Source organism: Talpa occidentalis, unplaced genomic scaffold (assembly GCF_014898055.3).
Source record: "Talpa occidentalis isolate TD23 unplaced genomic scaffold, MPIMG_talOcc4v2.1 talOcc4.12, whole genome shotgun sequence".
Classification (NCBI taxonomy): Eukaryota; Metazoa; Chordata; class Mammalia; order Eulipotyphla; family Talpidae; genus Talpa; species Talpa occidentalis.
The window spans coordinates 20,491,581-20,507,867 of record NW_023601212.1 but is presented as its reverse complement, the minus strand read 5'-3'; the positions used below and the strand labels follow the sequence as shown (position 1 = coordinate 20,507,867).

Below are 16,287 nucleotides of genomic sequence, written 5' to 3'. Positions count from 1 at the left end.
TGGAAGTGGAGGCTCTGGGAGGTTACACACCTTGTCAGCAAACTCAACTCCAAAGTGCATGTCCTTGAAGTTTTCTCTGCGATCTGCCCTGGCTTCTATGGTGCTGGAAGAAAGGCCTGCCCGCACCCATCAAGATATAAGGAGAGAAGGGAGAGGACTCACAGCAGGACGTGTAGTTCCTCCAGCCAGTCACAGCGATGCCCTGCGTCTGGCAGGTGCTGGCATAGTTCTGCAGCCAGCTGCAGGCAGTCTGCACTGCACCCCCATCAATGCAAGAGTCGAACAGGCAATTCTTGTAGAAGAAGGTGGGGTTGACTTTGCTGTGACACTTGGTGAAGCCAGAGCTCTGGCTGGGGATCAGGCTGCAGAGCTGCTGGACCTTGGAAAAGTCTTCCACCCTGGCACAGGAAGGGCAGCGGTCCCCACAGCCAACCTGGCAGAAGGTGTCCCTCTTCACCCAGCTCTGCCCAAACTCATTGATGCTGGAGGCCAACAGACCCATGGGCATCTCCAGATCATCTTCAGGGTTGCCATTATAGCGGCCGCACAGGCCGTGCGTGTGGTTCTGCATGGTCCGAGGGACGGTGATGGACAAGAAGGTCTTCCAGTCATACACAACCTTCAGGCCAAAGTCAGTTTCCACCACCACATGGAAGCCAAAGGAGAAGATGTTTATCTTCCCTTGTCCCAACTTCAATGGCAGATACAGCCGCTCGTTGTTGACCTGCCAGAGAAAGAGGGTTAAGTAGAGAAATACAGTCAGCCCGGAGACTTCCCAAGGCTTCCCCTAATGACGAGCCTCAAGAGAGAGGCAGCCCAGAGGGAGGTTTGAGGAGGTTCAGCACAATCTTTGCATTTAGTGTCGTTTATGTCAGTCAACTAGTATTATTAGGATTTGAACAGACTTAAATGACTCTTTTGTGCACTAATAAACCTATTTATTTCACTGCCTTCTGTTTACTTGGCATTATTTCCCCCAGGAGTTCAAATTGTTTTCTCCAAGGTAATGAGAGGGTAATAAGAATTCAATTAAAGTCTAGACTAAAATACACAAACCTAGAACTCCTGTGTTTCCATTTCTAGCTCTACTGTGGATTTATTTGGGGCAAGTGCCAATTTAGTAATTCCTTTGGGATTTTTTTCTCCTTGAATAATGACTTGACTTTGCTCGTCCCTCTCCCTAGGATGCCATTCTTCACCCATCAACTTTCCTCTCCTACTCCAGAACTTGCTCAAACATCGCCTCTTCTGTAAAGCAAGATTTTCTAAGCATGTGGTAGGAATGAATCACTCCCTTGTCTGGGTCAGCAAAATGTTATTTATACTCTCTTGCAGCTTCCACCTTTGGGCAAGATCAAGCACACATGTCCTGCTATTGAAGCACACATCACAATCTGCCTCATAGCGTGGTTGGCTGCCTGCATTGCTATATTCCTAGATTATGAGCAACTTGAGGGCAGGAAGGACATTTTATTGCACCCAGCACAATGCCTCACGCTGAGTGCACTTGACCCAAGCGGACCACCCTACTCCACTGGACTCAGATGAGCCAAATTCCACAGCCCTTGGCTGGATGCGTGCACGTGGATAACAGTGCCTGCAGGGAGATCTGGGAGGAGGGCTGGTCTTTCTCCTGGTCTTCTTTTGACCCAAAAGCCCCTCCCTCCTGACCTCCTTAATTGCTCTCCAATCTGACTCCCTTCTGTCCCCACAGCTACGGCTTTAGTTCAGACAGTCATCACCTCCCTCCTTGGCTACTGCATGCTCTCCTGACGGGTCCGCCCACTCTGGCATCACCCCTGTCCTTCATTTACTCACTACTGCTATGACAGTATTTCTTAATGCAACAGAAAGCAGTGAATCCAATCCTTACCACCCTCTTCCCGGCGTGATAAAATGTCATACTCCGCATATCACACAGGTCTCACCAGGGGCTGGCCCCACTGACTTCCTCCACCCCAAGAATATCCATCACCCTATGCAATCCCCAATGGACATGTCATGTGACTATGCCATTTCATTTGCTGAGGGGCGCAGTAGTGTCTTCCCTGCTCACCTAGGACTCCATCCTCAGTCGCTGTGATGGCGGGTTATGATAACTTGCAACGGGCCTTGGCCAATGGGAGCCACTTGGCCCAGGAGGCGAGGACCCCTCCACCCCACCCATCCCAAGGGCAGCCCTGCACTGATGATGACTGACCACACAGGGGGCCAATTCTGTGGGCAGGTCAGTGCAGGCCCCTAGGCTGACCTTGGTCTTGGCTTGGACCTATCCTTGCTGAGTGCTCATGTGCTCGTGCTTCCCTCATTTCCCAAGAATCCCCCTCAGGATTTGCTCTAGAGATCTGGTAGCGCAAGGGGTTAAGGCGCAACCTATGAAGCTATCCACAGCCACTGCAGCATGAGTTCAATCCCCGGCCATGGAGCTACCCACATGGCACAGCAGACCTCTCCTGACTCACCTGCTGCTCCCCTCAGCAGTGTATTTCAGTCAGTCTGCCTGTTCTGTTCCCCACTCTGTCTCTGGTGACTCCTCTCACCCCCCCCCACACCTCTGACCTGTACCCCAGTTCTTGTATGCATAAATAAATAAATCTTTAAAAAAAAAAAAAGAAAAAGAAAAATGGACAGAATGCATCAGTGATGCCTTTCTCCTCAGCCCCCCTTCTCTGGGGCAATACTCACCCTTCAGGTTTCAACTCAACCCTCTCCTCTTCTATGAACATCTATCTAGGCAGAATTCCCCATTTGTTTGTCCAGTGGCTTTCAATCTGGTTCCCTCTGCGCCAGGCACTGTGCTCGTGCTGGAACAAATCAGGGGGCCCTTTCTCGAGGAGCTCACAGGCAGGTGGCAAAGTACATAATCAGATAATAACAACATCCTCTGATGAAAGCAGAGATGGAGATAAACAGTTGGATAGGCAGCAGACAGCCTGGGGACAGCATCAGGAACGCCCGCAGAAGCTGATACCCACACACCCTCCTAAGGTGAGTAGGTTTGGGCTCATCATTGAGGAAGAATGAGAGCAAAGAAAAAGGAATCATAAGAAAAGGTCACAGCCCAAGCAAAGGCCAAGAGGAAAGAGGAAATCTGATAAATATGAAGAATTACAGCAATTTAGTGTTGCTGGAGCATACAACGTGGCCTTGGGCGTGGTGGGAGATGAAAATGGAGAGGTAGGGAGGGCCTGGCCCGCCCAGGGCTGTGGAGGCAACATTACATGGCAGGGAGGTCTGAGAGATAAAACCTGAAGCTTTTTTTATTATTTGCAAAAATGAGTCATCATCGGCCTTAATTAGAGAACTTCAACAAATGAGGAGGCCAGAAGTAATATAGCAGAAGTTAAAAAGCAACCAGGAGAGACAGCCCTCTCCAAGAATGTGAACACAGAGGGAAGGGGAGAGGTTGGATGGAAGCTCATGGTGAGCTGGGGTGCATGTGTTCGTGGATTAAAGACCCTGAGACACAGGAGGGAGAGGCGATGAGAGACGGGGAACATCCCAGAAAAGGCACAGAAGGTGACACCAGTGGGCGGGGGGTGGAGAGGGAGAAGCAGGGTGACTCAGCTCTGCACCTGGAGGTGGTGGGAAGGATACTGTGATGGGTCATTTCCGTGACAGGTGAGGGAGGTGGAAGGAAGAGGGAGATCATGCGGGTGAGCACAACTTTCTCAGCTGGAGGACTAGAGATGGAGTCCTGGACTCTACACATGGAGCACAGACACAGTGGGTCACTGTGGGGTGGGGAGGCCAGGGGACTCATTAATAAACCAAGAGCTGTGCCCCCAAAGGCTCCTGCAGCGGCTTGCTCTTCCTTCTCAGTTTCCCCGTATTCCATGTTCCTGGCTACCAGATATCATGCAGGAGGCAAGATCTTGGGAAGGCAAAACAATTGGATGAAAGCTGAAGGGCTTTTGAACTCTGTCACGGCCAAGGGGAACCCCTAGAAAGCATTCAGACCGGCTGGTCTGGCTTTTCTCCGTCTCTGGAGGCCCCGAATGTCTCCTCCATCTAATACCACTGCTCTGTCTTCCTCTGTACGCGAGAAATGGAAGGAAAACAGGCTGAAGGGAGAGGGTGGTATGGAAGCAGAGCCTGCTGGAGGGAGGCGCAGGCGTGGAGCAGAGGAGGAAGAGGAGAGGCACAGGGATGTGTGGGAACAGTGATTTCAAATATTTAAGTATTAGAAATAGAAGACATATTGGAGTTTCAGTGGACGGCTTTCCTTGAAAACGCCAGCCCTGAGCTGCTTCTAAAGCCTCTTCAGCTGAGCTGATGTCCCTTCACACCCCATAGTGCTGGCCTCCGTCCTCACTGATGCTTCTTTTTCCTAGAAGGCCCTCACTCCTTCTCAGCCTGCCTGACACTGTCCTCGGGGCTCAGCACAGGGATAGCGCTTCCAGAAAGCTCAGGTGGCCCAGGCAATCCCTCTTCTCTGCCCTCACAAGCCTCATCTTCATGCATCACCTTTTGTAGCCCTGCCCATGCATGACCCGTGATCACATCTCTCTCTTCCTGACACTGAGTTCTCTTAGGACAGAAGTCACTCATTTTTCTGCCCCTCGGGCATGGCACAGAATAGGTGCCGACACATGCTCAGCAGACTAAACTGAGCTGGAATGACACTCAGCCTCTTTCCCGCCAGCCAGAAGATGGGCAGTGGGTGACAGGCCCGGCCTTGAGGGTCCTGGAGCCCGTCCCTGTGCCTGGACCATGAAGCCTGGGGGAGACAGCAGGAGCGAAGCTGTCTCTGGTGAGCTACGGGTCGGGGGTGTGCAGTGCCCTGAAGAGGCTCACCTTCTGCTGCTCGCCCCCGCGACCCGGGCTGGGATAGAGACAGCAGATTTATTTCTAGTTTCCTGTGGCTTAGCGCATCCTCCCACATCTCCAGCACTGCTTAATGCAGGGAAAGGTCAGAGGCAGAGAGCGACCCTGTGTCCCAAGGACTCACTTTCCTGTCACCTCCTTTTCTGAGAGTGCCAATTGTGACCCCGGGCTCTGTGCTGTGTTTTGTCCGGCACTTCATCGCACACTGTCATTATGACAGCCATTATTCTTCTCTCAGGGAGAGATGGTGACTAATAATAACATCATGGGAAAAACAAATGCAAATCATTGAACAAGCAGATCCTGTAATGCATATTAATAATTCAAAGTAAATGCTAAATCTATCCCTCAGGCCCCAAAAGAACCTTTGCTGCATCCTGAACTTGGTCTTCTTGTCAGAGATTTAAAAGTGATATACTTTATTCCCAGTTTGGGCACTTAGGACTTCTGAGTGACTCAGAAAGATGGGCACTGGCAAGGGGCGCCCCACCCTTTTAATCAATCAATTGCTCTCTGATGCTCATCGCTTTCTGATAACCCTCTGATGTGGGTTGAATTGTGTCCCCCGCCAAAGACAGGTTGGAGTCTTCACGCCCAGGACGTGTGAATGTGACCTTATTTGGAAATGGGGTCTTTGCAGATGTAATCAAGTTAAGATGAGATCATAGTGGATTTGAGTGGGCCCTAAATCCAATGACGGGTGTCCTTGAAAGGAGAGAGAGATCTGAGACAGAGAAACAGAAGACACAGAGGAAGACAGCCATGCAAAGACATAGCAGCGACAAGAAGCCGTGTTGCCACAAAGCAAGGATCTGCAAGGATTGCCTACAATCTCGAGAAGCTTGAAGAGGGGCCTGGAACTGGGGCCCTAGAGAGTCCCTGCTGATGGCCTGATTTCAGACTTCTAGCTTCCAGGATGATGACAAATACGTTTCTGTTGGTTTCAGTCTGCTGGTCCACGGTTCTCTGTGATGGCAGCCCTGAGAAATGAGTACTCTTCCCTCGCCATCTTTATGTGAGGAACCAGCTGTGTGGTTCTCACAGTTCTGACTTCAGCCAAAGTCAAGATGCTCTCACAAGGGCATCTTGTGAGACTGGAATAGCCCTCCTGCCTGGAAGGGGAGTTGACCCGCCAGGGCCTTCACCAAACAGCAGAGGGAGAGAGGGATCTGCCCAGCAAGAGTGGGGAGTCAGTTACCACAAAGGGAAGAGGGGAGAACACACAAAGAATAAGCATTCAGGAGGCTCCAGTAGCCTTTATGTGAAAATCACTGGGAAGAGTTGAGAAAGCTCATGAGTGGAGCCTCAGATGTCTACACACCTCCATGCTGAGACCATATAACCCAAGGCAGAGAGTGGGATTTCATGACACTCTGGATGGTACAGGACCTGGAACAAACTCTATTTTTTTTAAGATTTATTTATTTATTTATTTATTTATTTATTTATTTATTTATTTATTTATTTATTTATACAAGAACGAGGGTACAGACCAGATGCACAGGAGGGTGAGAGGATTCACCAGAAACAGAGCGGGGAACAGAACAGGCAGACTGACTGAAATACACTGCTGAGGGGAGCAGCGGGCGAGACAGGAGAGGTCTGCCATGCCATGTGGGACCCTCACTAGCTGGCCGGGATCGAACCCTCACTGCAGAGGCTGCGGACAGTTTCACAGTGCGGCGCTCAACCGCCTGTGCCACCAAGGGAGGCCCTGGAACAAATTCTATTTTAAAAGAAAATTAAAAACCAGGAAGGTAGGAAGGTAGAAGAATGTTGAATGTCAAGGACATAAGTAACTGTCTGAACATTTATACATCTTAGGGTAGAAATATATCCTGGAGGAGAAAAGGACAAATATGATGCAAGCAAGCCACACAGACACAATGATTGCTACGTTCCTTTTCACACATATGATGACAGTGGACTAGCAGGGCGTTATTAGACTGAGCTGCTTCACTGATGCAGACCTCTGCAGCAACCTGACATGTCTAAAAGCAGTACATCTGATCTATTCCTAACTTGCCTCAGTGACAGCTTAATCTCTTGGATCGCCAAAGAGGTGACCGGCAGCAAAATAAAAGTCCTAGGAACTTTAGAAGAAAGGAGTTATTATGTCATTTCATCCATTTGTCTGACAAATGTTTAGAGTGTCTTTATATGCAGGGCACTGTGTATTCATTTAATATCAAGATGAATTAGGCATGGTCCCTGCCCTGAAAAGGCCCACGATTAATATTGAGTGGGTTAAACACGAACATCAGGAAAAATTACAATGTGATTAATGCAGAAATGGATACAGGAACACACTGTTTTTGAGAAGCAAGCAATCAGGGGTTTAGGTATAAAATCAAGAAAGGAAAGAAGAATGGGCAGAGAGAGACATTCACCTTAGAGGTTAAGAAGGTACATTTTCCAATAAATGTGAAAGGGAAGACAGTTTCAGAAGCCTGGAGACCTCTCTTTGTCAGAGTAGGAGGTTCAGGAAATCCTAAGGAAGAAATCAGTAGAGTTGCCTGGGGAACTCTTTCGTGTCAGTTCAGAATTTTAAAAAGAATGTGTACAAGATGAAAAGGAGTCCCCTTGGACATAAATCATGCCACAGACCGGGGAGGATGATGCTAAAAGGCTAACACCCTAGATCGGCTCCAACAAAACGCCTAAGCAGAGGCTGTGGCTGGCTTGTTAGTGTTTGATGTTATGCTCAGTGCAAGATGTGGAATAAGGAGGGCTGGGGCTAAGGCCCTTAGGCTGGACTAAGGGCACACGGAACTCCCCAACCCTGACTAGCTCCCATCCTCACCGTCAAGGGGGTGCAAAGGGGGCACTGAGGCCCAGGTGAGCAGAGATTGCTCCCAGTGCTTTCAGGACTGCTGAGCCCAGGATCCTGGAGTCCCTGGGGAGACTGTGGAGGTGGGAGGAGGCCAAGGTAGGCAAATACTATTCTGAGGATTAAGGCAATAGGCAGTTCTGTGCTAGGCCTGTGTTCTCTATTACAAAGGCAGGGACTGTCCTAGGCACACAGTGGCAGCTGCGCTGGGACTGGATCCAGGGCTGTGTTCTCCCCAAAATACTCTGCTTCGCTGAAAAGATAACATTTCAACAACTGGATCTTTCTAAGTTGGTACTTTTGACTCAGAGAGATCATTTTTCTCTCTGAGGCTCAGTTTCCTTATCTATAAGAGAAAAGGACACAGAACCTCTACTCTAACACCCTGTGCTTTTTGCTGGATTCTGGGCCAGCCTGACTCTGCTGTAGCCCAGCTGTTTTCACACCCCTGAGTCTTCCTTTGTGGGGTCTGGCTCTTGACTACTCACCAGCACAGTGTGCTTGTAGGCCCGGTGAATCACAATGTTGTAGCCAAACACAGTCACGTCCACCTGCTTGACCCACAAGGCCAGTGATGGGTCCCGGTCCTCATTCTTGGCTGTGATGATGAACTTGGGAAAAGCATCTGAGCTTGGCCTGTGTCCTGTGGTGCACAGAATGAGTGGGCAACTGGTCTGGAAGTCAAAGGCATAGTCATCAAAGGTCAGGTAGTGGCCGTAGCCTGAGACGATGCAGGAGGCATCCGTGCGGGCCTGGCAGTAGTACAGGCCCTCCTCCTCCACGCAGTACTCGTCATCCCTGCAGGGGATGGTCTCGCAGTGGACGCTGTTGTCTGTGCCATTGCAATAGCAGAAGATCTGGCAGTCCAGGTCCACCCAGAAGGTCTCATTGGTGGCTAGTAGGTGCCCCTCAAAGTTGCAGCCACACTCACTCCGAGTGACACACTGGCTGCCCTGCAGGGCGTAGCCCTCGTCACACTGACAACCCTCAGAGCAGCTATCCACACAGATGGGGCCCAGGGCCAGGGTCTCACAGGTCTCCGTACACGTCATGCACTCCTCAAAATGGCTGTTCTCCGGGCAGTCCAGGGCTGAGGGTGGGCAAGGAGAAGACAGGCTTGAGAAAGGGACAAGCTAAAGACAGTGTGTGTGCGTCATTAGCACACGTGTGCATGCACGTGTATATCTATAGTGCAGCTCAGAGAGCTGGTAAAGTCCAGGTGAATGACTCCACTGTCATCTTGGGTGCACAAAGGCTCAGTGAACCCCTGACTCTTGTGTACTTTGAGTGCACTTTCCATGCAGAAGGTTCCAAGACCATGAGCTTGGGCTGAGTAACAGTTACATGCCAGCCATTGCTTTAGGCACATCTGTGCGACTTCTGTTAGCAGCTTGGCAGGTAAGGGAAGTTTTATCATCCCTGTCTTACAGGTGAGGAATGTGAGGTTCAGAGACTTAACTTAATACAGCTAATAAGTCCTGGAAAGAGAGATTCAAATCCAAATCTCTAGACTCTCAATTCATCTGATCAAAGACTCTGGAGAGTGTCCTGAGGTCATAGAGACTGTGGATATCATCACTGAAGTTCAGTTTCTTCCTTTATTAAATCAGATCAATATTTACCTAGCTTGGTAATTCTGAGGAGTAATAACCTGATATACGGAATCCACAGCAGAGTCTCCATAAACGGTACACCCTGTCTCCTCTTTACACTTCCGTCTACTACAGACAGGCGTCAATTAGGTTTTGTTACCTTATAAACTGCTCTTCCTCTTCTCATTCGTTTCTCTGCTGCTGGTGCCCTCTGGCCTCCCCCACCTACTGGAGTCTCCCCCACATCACCCCCGCACAGGATTGCTACTGCATCATTTGCTCACATCCCCCCCCCCACCAGATGGCCCTCACCCAGCCAAATCCTACCATCTCACAAGTTTCATGCAAATTGCACTTCCACCCAGCAGCCTTCCCAGGCCTAGTTTCCGAGTCACAAAGCACCGCACATGATATGATGATAGCGTGAGCAGCTCACTGTGCAGTGCCAGGAAACTTCCCGTTTCTCATTATCATTTTAGTTTGTCAAAATTTGACACGGACAGGGACGAATTCAGGAGCATGGAGGAAATCTACAAGTCTGTGTAGCGTAAAGACCTGTGAAGGTCTCCACCATCTCCTGGGAGAATAAGATCTTGCCTCTAAAACTTTCTTTGGCTCTTATGCATACTATCATTTCCTTAATCATGTTCTATAATCCAAGGACATGGAGGACACCACAGAGAAATAAATTGCATGACAATAATAGCTCTGCCCATAAGTACCAACTCAATGGTTCTGCACTGTGCATAGGAAGCCAATTTTTTTCCCCCCCAGGCTAAAGGACTTTCTCCACTCCTATTGACTACAAAACCATACGGCTTTGGAGTTGAAGGCTAGTTCTGCACTGATTAAATATGTCTATGTAGCGGGATTTTCACATTTGTCTCTAAATTATGAATGTTATAACACTGACTGCAGGTTTATGGTGATAGCAAATAACATGACTTATTTAAATGGCTCTAGCTTTATGACTTATTGTGTTGTCTGAATTTGTCTGAAAGTCTGGAACATACCGACGTAAAGTAATAAAACTTCCCCTGGCCCCTGAAATGCCTCTGTGAAATTACTTAATTGGGCAGCCTGGCTCTGTCAACCAGAGGGCTGGTTTGAAATATTTGAAGACAGAAGCAATGGTTGTCTCTTTCTAGGTTCAAAGAAGATTGTGTGCCTGATTTACAGCTTTTGCACAATCTAGTCCCCACTCTGCAGGACCCCAGCCAGATTAACCCCTTAGTACCTGCAGACAAGATTAAGCAAAAGAACATGCTCCAGATCCTTTTCACCAGAGCCCACAACCACACATCCTGGGGAGAGGTCTCAAGTTTGAGCCCTGGCTCTTTCCCTGCCCCAGGAAGCCATGTACCATGCGGTTGCTTCTGCACATGTGTCTTTCTCTAAAAGAGGCACTTGCAAGAACTTCCTCCAGTTCTCCAGGCCCAGATCAGGGACAGTTGAGAAGGTATTCTCAGCAGCCTTCACACCCAGAAGAAGAGGGAATCATCATCCTCCCCCTGCACTCACTCTTCACCAGACTGTGCTCCACACAACATGAAAACCAGCCAGAGACTTTCCCTGCTGGGTAGGAGTTCTTAGTCTAGCAGGAGCGCACTGACATGCCGGGCCACAGAGTGGATCCTGCAGCATGAATGAACTACAGCTAAAGAGCTGAGTGTGAAGCAGGGATGGAGACCGTATTAGATAAGCTGGCGAGAGGTCAAAAGAGGACGTGGGGGATGGATTAAAAGAACCGCCTTGGGAAAGTATCATAAGGTCCCACTAGATGTGGAGGTACGCAGGAAGCTTGGGGCCTCCCTCCCTAAGGTGACTATGAAAAGAGCAGACTCCCAGAATCCCAGCTTTAGGATTCAGAGTATCTGCTATTGATCTCTGTCCACTGTGCTTAAGGTTCAGCAGGGGTGTGACTACTCATCTCTGAGTGACAGCCACCCAACCTCACTCATGTTCTGACACCAGAGACTTAAAAAGACAAGCATGTATATGCATATATGCATTTGTGCATGTGTGTGTGTATGTGTGTGTTATTAGCTCAAAGAGGCAAAACACTAATACCCCAATAGCAATGGGTAAAGCTCACCCAGATGCCAGCTTCTGGTTAAAGGGTACACAGATATTCCTGCAAATTTTTTTTCAACTTTGAAGTTCTTTCAAAATGAAAAGTTTAAAAAATAACACAGGAAGGAAGAAATGTAATGACTGTCAAGGATGGACTCTTACTGGTGGCACTGATTTTGGGTTAGAACTGAGCTTTTTGGAGGGAAAGAGATGGGGGATGGAGTCCCAGAAAGGCAGTCTTTGCTCCAGATGTGGGTCCCACCCCCTGAGTCACTCATTCTACCCTTCCACACTGCATCTCCCGGGGCCTCCTTGAAAACCAGATAACCAAGGGTACTATATGTTGCTTCTTCACAGTCATTATTCTAATTGTTGCTCACACTATCACTGCCCTACTGGGAGGGGTCAGGAACTCTGGGAACAAAATGAAAAACCAGCAACATAGGACTCTCTTAATAGCCATTGCCAGATTTGCCTGGGAAGCAGCACTCATCTCTACAATGTAAATGTTTTTCTAACCCATCACCTTCTAGTGAATGATCCAGGTCCTTCTTTGCCAAGAGTGAAAACACCAAATTAAGGATCACAAAGATTCCCAGCCCTTTGACAGGATGTGTACCCTTCACTAGCTAAATAAAACCACACAGGACAAGGGGAAGGTCAAGTGTTCTACAATGGAGAGCTGTCGTGTAATTAGAATCAAACAAACGTGAGAAGAAATCTGGTTTAGGGTGATGGCCCTTTTAGAGGACACATCCGATTAGGGAAAGAATACACGGTAATTAGTCTGTGAGCTCAATTCCCATAGAAAGAGAAATCCTGAGGATGAAGACCCAATGTCTCATGTGTTCCCTCACTGCCCAGCTGACACATCCATAAGGTCACTCCAACTTACGGCAGAAGTCGTAGGTCCTCCAGGGGCCCACCTCCACATCAGCGTTCTTGCAGGCACTTGCGTAGCGGGCCACAGAGTCGCAGAGTTCCGACTCATTGCCCCCGCTCTGGCACAGGCGGTAGAGGCAGGTGCGGTAGTAGGCAGTGACATTGACCACCCCGTGGCACTCAAGAAAGGAGCTGTTGGAGGGGTCGTTGATAATGCCACACCTGGCCCGGCTCCGATAGAATTTGAGCAGCTCTGAGTCATTGTTGCAGGCCTTCAGCAGATCCCCACACTCCCCGTTGCAGATCTCCTCAAAAGTTGTCCAGCTCTCCAGGAACACCGCCAGGTTGTCAGTGCACTTGCCGTTGGGGAGACAGAACTCATCACTGGCATTGGCGTTGAAGAAGCCACACAGGCCTCCAGTGCAATTGAAGTAGGCGGTGGAGAGCCGGATGTACAGCAGGCCCGTGTCTGAGTACTGGACCATCACCACACCCCTGGACTCTACAGTCGTGCTGTTCTTGTTTCGATAAATTTCTAGCTTCCCCGACGGGTGGAAAAAAGGTAATTCCACCTCCTGACCATTCAACTGAAAAATCAAATCACTGTCATCAATTCCAGAAACACACAAAGCACCAACAATTTACTAGACTATGGAATAAAGATGTGGTTCTGCCCATGACTGGCCCTTTCAGAAATGTCAAGAAATCAGCAGTCTATGTGAGCCACACAGACACCAACAGCTTTACATGGGATCTTTGTTTCTTTCTTTCCAGACTCCCAACTCATTTGCTCTGTGCACGCACACGCGCGCACACACACACACACACACACACACACACACTGGGGTAGCTCCCAACCAATTGAAATATGAGCTCCTTCCTGCTGCCTGACATCTTTTCACAAAGAGAACCTCTTCTTCCCCACCTTTCCAGCTCCTTCCTTTCCCATCAAATCTCCCAGTCCCTGGAGGCATACAGAGTATATCTAATTATATAGCCATCCTTTCACCTCTTACTGTTCTTTTTAATATAGGAATCTCTGCCAATGTGCCAATAGGAATGAAAGCACAGCCTTTCGGTTGTGGATGCGTGCTTTATTATCTCCTTGGTCAGCAGTGGTTGACTTTTGTTTTCTAAATGAGACTTCATGTAATATGGTAAAAGACATGTAAGGCAGGGGGAAGGAGACCTCCTCCTCCTCCGCATCCTCCTGGCTTGGCTATGACTTAGCTGTGAGGCCTCTTTCCCTCACCTAGGTCTTTGGAATCTGCATGTTAAAACAAAGAGCTGTGCCAGATGATTCCAAAGACTCCTTCTAGAACTAATAATCTGAGTCTGGATACCTAATGGTGGTATGGTAGAGCTGGTCAGAGGGTCAGGAAACACCATAGCAAGCACCCCTTGCATGGACCCAGGTGGACTTCCATGAAGCATCAGTGTAGTTTAAGATCACAGAATCTGCCTTGATCCACATTATGGCTGTGTGTTCCTGGGGAAGTTGCTTAACCTCTCTGTGCCTCAGTTTTTCTCATCTATAAAGTGAGTGTAATATTATTATCTACCTCATAGGATGAAATGTGATACCTTTTATCCAAAACATAAGCATCCTTTAATTATTTGCAATTTGGCTTAGTCTTGCTAGAGCTAATTTGAAAAATTACGGCTTCACTCAATGTCTCCAACCAATAGACTCTTGTTTGGTGCTGATCGTGAGAAAGTGCTCCAGTTTTGCAGTCATTGCCTTTCTCCAGTCTGCTTGTGGTCAGAGGCCCAAAGGCAGACCAGAAGAATAAGTGTCCTTCACTTGGTGGGGCTCATCGGAAAACCCTCAAGTGCAACAGGGGTCTTACCTTGACTTCCGAAGCCCCAACTCCTCCTATCTTGACCTCCTGGTCAGCCACTAGAATCCGAAGACCCCGGAGCCAACCTGGTTCTGCATCAGGCTTCTTCTTGTTGATGTCGATTTCCAAGTACTCCAGACGCTCAGGGCAGGTCTTCAGGAGGGTGTAGGAGAACTCGGAGGGGAAGGCAAAGGCGGCCCCATCAAAGGTGTGCAGCACCTGGTTCTGGTTGAGCAGGCACACGGTCTCCCGCTTGGGAAAGCAGCCCTGGTAGCCATCCTCCACCGCACACACCTCCTCGCTGCGGCAGGTCTTGTTGAAGCAGTAGACCTCGCCGCCCTCCTCGCACAGGCACTGCACCGTGCAGTTGGCCGTGGCCCAGAAGAACTCCCCCATGGTGTAGTAGTGACCATCGAAGTCACAGCCACACTTGTGCAGCGGGACACACTGGCTGGTGCTGAGGACGAAGCCCTCATTGCACTCGCAGCCCTCGGTGCACGGCGTGGCGCAGTTCTGCGAGGCCGTCAGATCCGAGCAGGTGTCAGGGCAGCTGCTGGTGCACACGGAGTAGTGGCTGAAGTTTGGGCACTGCACTGTGGACACTGACATAGGGGAGAGAAGAGAACAGCATATGAATGACGCAGGCGCCAACCTGCCAGAATCCACTCAGAACTGGGACCTGGCAGAAGGACACTGCTGGAGCATTTACCGCCAGAGTGAGGCCTAAGCCACCACTCCCTGGGAAGAGGATTTGAGGCTGTGTTGGTAGAAATGAGCGCAATTTTATCTCTGATAACTGCTGAGTCACATGATGGAATGGTCACCCCTGACTCTCATTTGATCATCTTGATAGAAATTAAACTTCAGGCCACTATCCTATCTAGGCTAGACTGATTCAATATAGATTCAGTATTTGGTGAAATAATACAATCATTGAGATGATTTAAGATCTTCAATTGAGGGCCTCCCTGGTAGTGCAGGGGTTAAAAACAGCACATCAAGCCATCCCCAGCCACTGCAGAGCAAGTTCAATCCCTGGTGGGGCCAGGGAGCTACCCATTTGGCGCAGCAGACCTCTCCTGTCTAGTCCGCTGCTCCCCTCAGCAGTATATTTCAATAGATCTGCCCATTCTGCGTCCCATTCTCCTTGGTGAATCCTCTCAACTCCTGGCACCTCTGGCTTACACCCCTGTTCTTATATGCATAAATAAATAAACTTTTTTTTTAAAAAAAAAAAAAGATCTTCAATTGATGGACATGTACCTTTTTTCCCCCTGATTTTGAAGAGTATGATCCATTCTTAAAAAGAAACAAATCCACTGACAGGAGAAATGTAAAGTGTGGCTGTTAAGAGGAGTAATTTGAAAATGCGAAATTTGTAATTGGGAGGTACTTAAAATACCTAAGCAGTAGCAAAAAGACTGCAAATGAATTTCCTGAGAGAGTAAAAATCAGAAGTCTTGGCTATCTGAAAAGAATGTGTGTGCTTATTCCTCCAGGAATCCTTCGAGACTTAGAAACCTTCAGTTCTTATTTTAAGAACATCTGAATCTACATAAATGTCTTAGTGTAGTTGAATCCAGTAAGCAGGGACTCAGCAGCATAGTAAACTAGCACTCTCAGTTATATATAATTCATCCCAGTAAAGGGGGTGGGGGGGATAGGAAAATAGTAACACTAGAAAAAATTGCCATTATAGGCAAAATATTACTTAGGCAATTAGAATATACAAGTTGATCAAAGGGAAGTCTATGTCAACCTGAATCAGGATTTGGATGCTCTGAGCATAATAGTAAGAAATAAAAATACAAAATACAGTGTCTCTTAGTAATTTGACCTATTGTCTAAGACTTGGATCTGACACATGATGATTTATGTGAATGGAACCTATACTGATAGGAAATAATCTTCCTCTGGCCTTGGAACTTCAAGAAACATCGAAAACTTCTCACTTCAAGGCACCCTCATGTGCATGGATTCTAATTTTCTGTTTACTCCTATGGGGAAAACCAAGGATTAAGAAATTCTGCAAAGATTTTTGTTTTTTATTTGTTTGTTTTTAAATTTTTCATAACTAGGAAAAGAGGGAGCAATTTCAGTGGGATAGGAGGAAACAACAATGGTACGAGACTCAGCGGTACAAATCTTAGTCCAAAAGTCTAATTCAGAAGAGGCTGGGTTAGACTCAGCGGTACAAATCTTAGTCCAAAAGTCTAATTCAGAAGAGGCTGGGTTACCTCAC

General features: G+C 48.3%; 1 protein-coding gene across 1 annotated transcript in view; it reads right to left on the bottom strand.

Moving 5' to 3' along the window:
- TECTA (tectorin alpha) overlaps window positions 1-16,287 on the bottom strand; it is a 71,683-nt gene that overhangs the window by 31,915 nt on the left and 23,481 nt on the right. The window contains exons 9-12 of the mRNA XM_054693153.1: window positions 14,055-14,647; window positions 12,218-12,791; window positions 8,146-8,747; window positions 163-724 (exon numbers count right to left, since the gene is read on the bottom strand). Coding sequence (XP_054549128.1) covers window positions 163-724; window positions 8,146-8,747; window positions 12,218-12,791; window positions 14,055-14,647 — 2,331 coding nt within the window. The remainder of the gene's footprint in view (window positions 1-162; window positions 725-8,145; window positions 8,748-12,217; window positions 12,792-14,054; window positions 14,648-16,287) is intronic.